Raw genomic sequence first — 6417 nt, 5'->3', positions numbered from 1 at the left:
GGATGTTAGCGGGTGGGAGGCGCGGCCGGGTTGCTACAGCCGGAGCTGGGCGGTGGCGGGCGCTGTCGGTGGAGCGTAGCCCGGTCCGAGACGGTGGCGCAATGGAGGGGCTGGAAGGTGAGGAGATAAAGGGTTGGGGACCGAGCGGCTAGAGCGGGTCTTGGAGCAGTTGGGGGCACTGGGCTCCAGAACCGTGGACGCAGGGACAGGTCTGGAGTACCAGACCCCGCCGCGACCCTGCCGTGTCGCGGGAGGCCTGGGCAGTCGGGAACAGAAAAGCCCCCCGATGCGGTGAGGCTAATAACTCCCAGAGGATCTTCCGCTGGAGCCCCCTACCCCGAGCCTAATCTTGTCTCTGGGACACGCCTGCAGGTCCCTTGGCATTTTCGGGTCTTCGCCCACTCCAGAGTGCCCTTTTGGTAATGACAGCCGGTTAGATTTTGTTTTCGTTGCAAATTGGACTTTCCATTAATGTACCCGGGCTCCCTAGCGCCAGCCTTTGCAGGGGCCCCAGGGTGTGTCTCAAACCTCGAGCTCCAGACCCCTTTCCTTGGCCAGTTTCCCTAGGTAACCGTTTTTCCATCACTACAGCATCTTTTGGAGGATGTCAGAGCATCTGCAAAGGAGGTGTCACTGGCCAGCTTTATAGCCGGAACAATAGATTAAAAGAAGGATTTAATGGCTTATTCATGACGACCGTGTAAAGGAAGAGCAGGCATTGATTCTTATCTTTGGATTTATCCTTGTGCTGTAACCGTGACTCCAGATTTTGCTTTGTCCCAATTCTTTTACTTTTCTCCATTCTCTTTACCCATTTAATCCTGTCATATAGCATCTTCCTAAAACAAAGGAAAAAACAGTCAGCTAGCAAAGGCAACAACAGTTCCAAGATTATTTTTCAAATTTTGATTAATCCTTCTGATAATTAAGAAGAACAAGCCTTATAATTGAAAGATCATGTTCTCTTGATTTAGCTCGGCCCCCGCCCCGCCCCCTCCCACCCCCCCCCACCCCATTTAGAAGGATTCAGGTGGATTAAAAATGAGCAGAGGCATTGAGCCCTGTGTGTTGTTGCGTGGTACAGAGTAAAATATTTCATGTTTGCTATGAAGTGAAAAGCAACTGGTAACTTTTTTCAGTGGCGTAAACAAAAAGCAAATTTAATAACCTTAGTGTGAGTATTTCACACTTGTGCTCCGAGATGAAGCTGTCATAGTAAACACCTCAAGATAATAGATAATCAAAGAATTCTGCTAGTTTTCCATTTGTAGGCAGCTGCAGTATACTATGAACTATGAAGATCTTAGCCTTTGATTACTTCATTTATTTTAGACAGGTGGCTCGAGTTTCCATGAAATGAGGAATTGTGATGATAATGCCCCTTTCAGGATATTTTTGTTTAGAGGACTCCTCTGGAGGCAGCTTATTATTATTTTTTTTGTCAAATAAATTTTTGAAATATGTGATGGTGTTATAACTTTTTGGGTAGGACCATGAGTGCTAGAATTCATACAGGATTATCATAATAAACATAAAGTTCTTTAGAATTATTTCTCTGGTAGATTTTTATCATTTTATTCAGGATTTGTAATTGAGGCAAAGACCTTTGTCTTATTTTTCACTTAGCTATCCTAAATACCTAAAATAGTGTCTGACAAAAAGTAGGTACTCAATAAATGCTTGTCAAATTAATGAAATATTTATACAATGTCTTCATCTGTGATAGATACCATTCTAGGGGATATTTAGACGTTACTGTTGAATGACCTTAATAAGTATGCTTTTAAAATATAATGGAAACCTATTATAATACTCAATTACATAGGGAGAGAAATACACAGATTCTGATGTGATATGATATGCTATGGCTGGCACGTTTTATTGGCCCACCTTCTAATGTATCATGTTCAGCCATGCTTGCTATTTACTCTTCATTTGTGTTTATGTGTGTGTGTTTTAATAAGATGCTGTCATGAACTATGATGTGTTTAATAGTAATGAATTAGTTTGAAATATATATAACAGCCATTTTTGCAGGGCAAAAGAGTGGTTCAACCTAAAAAAATAAATAAAAACTCTGAGAATTTTCTGTTGAGTAGGACATTGCCTTTTTTTGGTTTATTTTTGAATCAATCCTTATTAGATAATTCTTTGCAAAGATCAGTACTTTGGTTCTTCAGGTTACCATTCATTAATTCACTTATCCATGCTTTCATTTAATAAATACTAATACAGTGAGGTTACTGGGGTACAAAATTTCTGCCCTATTGGATATCACATCTAGCACTTTGAAGGTATTTAATAAGCATTATATTGCAGTATCTAGTAGAAAATCTTCAGGAGTAACCCTAATGCGTCATAGTAATCGAGCAAATACTGTACTCTTTGGCATGAGACTGATGTATCTAGTTCATATCAGTTACCAGACTAACCTTGGTTTTAAAACCAGAAAACACATGGACCCTTGAAAATTTCTAGGGTTGGTAACCTTTCTCCTTGTCGTAATCTTTACATATATTTGCACATAGATCATATACCATTTATATTATTTTTGGTCTTCTGGGACTTTTATGCGTCTTCCTGGATTGCCAAGAAATGAACTGTCAGGCTAAACACTGTATTTTGAAACCAAATATAAGTTGTTGCTCATGATTTTATATAACTTTCATCTCAGCTCTTCTGCATTGTATAGATACTTAGGGCAAAACCTTTAATTACTATAGGTAGTGCCCTATAGGTATATCTAGGGGCAATGAAGGTATTTCTAGACTTGGGATAATTCCAAGCTCTTATAAGCTTTTTCATCTGCCAAATGAAGGGATGATAAAATCTAAGCAAATTTTCCCATTATGCAGTATTGTTATTCCCTTTGTAACATCCTGAAAAGTGGTTATTAGCAATTGTGACAAAGATCAGGCTACGCATTATCCTTCTTCTTTTGGCCTGCCAAAATTATTAGATCTTAGTACTTGGTTTTAAAACTTAGAAGTTTGGTTGCTCTTTAATACAGATCTGTTTGAAGACAGCTATCATGTCTGGTTAGGGTTACTCTTTTTGTTTTTTCTGTAACACTAGTTTATTGAGTAATTATTGGAACACTAGTGAATAATTCTTCATCTTTTAAAATTTGTCTGGCATTCAGTTTTTGGTACTGTGTCTAATGCCAGACTTATAGCCACTGTGTGGGAAACCCTGTGCTTGAATCTGTCTTCTGTCTCTTTTTACCTTTGTGATGTGGGCAGTTTACTTAATCTGAACTTCAGTTTCCTCAGCTGTAAAAAATGGAGCTACTAAATACTCACCTACTTGCACTATATTAAATATTAAATGAGGTTACATATGTAAAGCATTTAGCAAAGTACGTGGTACACAGAAGACCCTCAGTACTTGTTTATTGGATCAATGATATATCACAGGAGGTATGTTAAGAGTTTGAGTGGCCCAGGGTAGGTAAATCATGGCATGCTTGGAAGGGATTGTGGGCTATCTCACCATGTAACGCTGGCAGCAGAATAGGCTGGCGGGGGGAGAAGCTGCGAGTCCTTATTTGTGATGATGAGGATTTGAAACATAGCAAAAGTAGCAGGAATTAAAAAGAGAAGACATCTGAGATAGAACAATGAGATATGACCGCTGGATGTGAGAGGGAAAAGGAATCAAAGATAAAGCAGCGTTCTAGTTTGGACTAGGTGGTGATGTCTTTAACCAAAAGGAAGACTAAGTTTGGGGGATGAGGTAATGAATTTGGCTTCAGAAATGTGTTTGCGCAGTACTTGGGGAATATCTGGTGGAAAATCTCCATAGTTATTTGGAAATACTTATCTGAAGTTTTTAGTTCAGTGGTCACCAGCATATAAGTGACATCAAATGGATGAAACCACCCGGGAGAATCTTATTTAACAAAATGAGGAAACTTGGGGAAAAGGAAATGGAAGGGGAGATTCTTTAAAGAGGTTTAAAAACACATAAGAAAGGGAAAAGGGAGAGAAACTATTATTTATAGAGTAGTGAATATGTGCCAGAAAAAGGGAAAGCCTGTGGCACCTGGTATTCCTAGTAGGTTAAGCACTTAGCTTATGAGATCTGAAAAACTTGCGCTTATGGTTAGGAGATAGAAATATCATTGAAGCCAAAGGAAAAAAAAAAAAAAACAACTTAAAAGTTAGAAGAGATTGATCAGTAGTGCCTCATGCTGTAGAAGGGTCAAAAGAGGGCTTTGAATATGACAGTTAGTAGATTGGTGGTGATCCTGCCTCTGTTCCTTAAGATCTCAGATGTTCCATTACTAAAGAAGTCCTTCCTGATCGTACTTGTTACAGATTGACTTGTATCTCCCAAACTTATTCATTGAAATCCTAAACCTTATACCTGTGAATGTGATCCTATTTTTCTTTTGTTATGTTAATGGGATACCAGTGTTGAGTGAGTCCCAAACCTAATCAGTTCTAAGTTTGAAAAAAAGCAGAGTAGACAGAAAGACACACAGAGGGAGACAGATGAAGGAGACAGATGCATCTACAAGCTTAGGAACAGCAAGAATTGCTGGCAGCTACCAGAAGCTGAAATGGATAAGGAAGGACCTCCTTCTAGAACCACACCCTGAATTTGGACTTCTAGCCTCCTAAACTGTCAGCAAAGAAATTCTTGTTCTTTAAAGCCGCCCACTTGTGTTACTTCTGTTACAGCAGTGCTGAGTAACTAAGACAGTAACTAAGATACGACATGCCTCCCAAACATACATACACATACCCTTATGACTGTTCTCTCTCCCCTTACCCTGCTTTATTTTTCTGCATAGCACATATCACCACCTGACATTTTATATATTTAATTCTTTTTATTTTTCCCTATTAGAAAAATAGAAGTTCCATAAGAATTTTTTTTTTCCACTGCTGTATCTCTGCCTCATAGAATGGTTGCTGTCTCATGTTAAAAAAAAATCAAACCCACTGCTGTTGAGTCGATTCTGACTCATAGCAACCCTATAAGGACAGAGTAGAACTGTCCCATAGGGTTTCCAAGGCTATCAGTTTTTATAGAAGCAGACTACCACATCTTTCTCCCATAAAGCATCAACTTTTGGTTAGCCTTGAAGCTCTTAATCACTGTGCCACCAGGGCTCCTTTGTCACATATTAAATGCTCAATAAATACCTGTTGAATCAATGAATGGATCTGTTTTAGTATAACAGTTAGGTCTGATAAAGTCTGCTTGCAGTTCTTATAGGGAGTGATTGAGAGGTAGGGATGGACGTACGTAGTAAATATAAGTGTTTAAAAATGTGCTGCTGAAGACTTTGGTGCTAAACAGGGATGGAAGGGATTCCTGATGAAATAAATTTTGAGACATAATTACATACTGATTCTTTTTTTTTTTAAGCCTGAGGAAGTTCAACCATAAGGAAACTCATTTAACTTTTTTAATCTAGTATTTTGTAGCCGTCTGACCATGGAGCAAGGGATTGAGGATGTTTGTTAAAGTAGTAGAAATGACTTGTCAGGTTCAGACTGGGTTGGAAGGGACGTGAGGCCAGGAATGGGCATCAAGAAAATGGGAGTCACTCTGAGATCAAGAAAGTGACTTAGAGGTAGAAGTCTGTGGTTAGAGAGGGAGCTTGTGTAAAGGTAGAGCCCTTCCAAGCTGTTTTGGCATTGGGTGTTTTTGCTTCAAGTGACTAGAGTGGAGGAGAAGGTTGTGTGTTGAGTAGGGTAAATCTGAATGTTGAAATGTTGGAGTCTCCTAGATGAGCTGAAAAAGGAAAATGTAATATATCGTAGATTGTTGGAAGTAATAGATTTTGGAAAGGATCCTGGGAAGAAAAAGTGGTGTGACAGATGCCCTGTGGTTTAAAAGAGAGGTTTGTTGAGCCTTAAAAATTGATTCAGATGAGCAGTGATTGAAGACTGACCAGTAGTGAAGAAACGAATCCAATTTTTCAGATTCAGCAAGCCTTTGGGTAGACTCAAACCCCCCAACCTTTTGGTTAGCAGCCAGGCACATTAACCATTCACACCACCTAGGAATTCTTATTTAAGAAATAGGACAGAACATTTTTAAAAGCAAAATAAACGAAATGCTACATGGAGGCTAGGACTGTTCTTAGTTTCTAAGATTTCTTTGAGTTTACCTAGAGGCTCCTGGGAAGAAAGGCCTGGTGATCTACTTCCCGCCAAAAAAAATCAGTCATTGAAAACCCTATGGAACACGGTTCTACTCTGACGGACACACATGGGGTTGCCATGAGTCAGCAACTTGACAGCAGCTAGTGGTTATTTCTTAAATACATACATTTTAGGAGGTCAACTGTTTTAGGTAACTGTATATTCTTTCCCATCACCTATATATTTCACAGTTTGCGCTCCAGAGCTTGGCAGCTTGAGCTCACCCAGCAGTGCTGCAGAAAGGCCTGATGGTCTG

General features: G+C 39.6%; 1 protein-coding gene across 2 annotated transcripts in view; it reads left to right on the top strand.

The window, feature by feature from the left end:
* The first annotated feature begins 26 nt into the window (after positions 1-26).
* Positions 27-6417, top strand: part of ZC2HC1A (zinc finger C2HC-type containing 1A) — a 71154-nt gene continuing 64763 nt past the window's right edge. For both annotated transcript variants that reach the window (XM_049854464.1, XM_049854463.1), the window contains exon 1: positions 27-117. In XM_049854464.1, coding sequence (XP_049710421.1) covers positions 102-117 — 16 coding nt within the window. In that variant the 5' untranslated portion in view covers positions 27-101. The remainder of the gene's footprint in view (positions 118-6417) is intronic.

Source organism: Elephas maximus, chromosome 15 (genome assembly GCF_024166365.1).
Source record: "Elephas maximus indicus isolate mEleMax1 chromosome 15, mEleMax1 primary haplotype, whole genome shotgun sequence".
NCBI classification, from domain to species: Eukaryota; Metazoa; Chordata; class Mammalia; order Proboscidea; family Elephantidae; genus Elephas; species Elephas maximus.
Note: the sequence above shows the minus strand (reverse complement) of the source record. Positions and strands in the feature narration are given on the sequence as shown.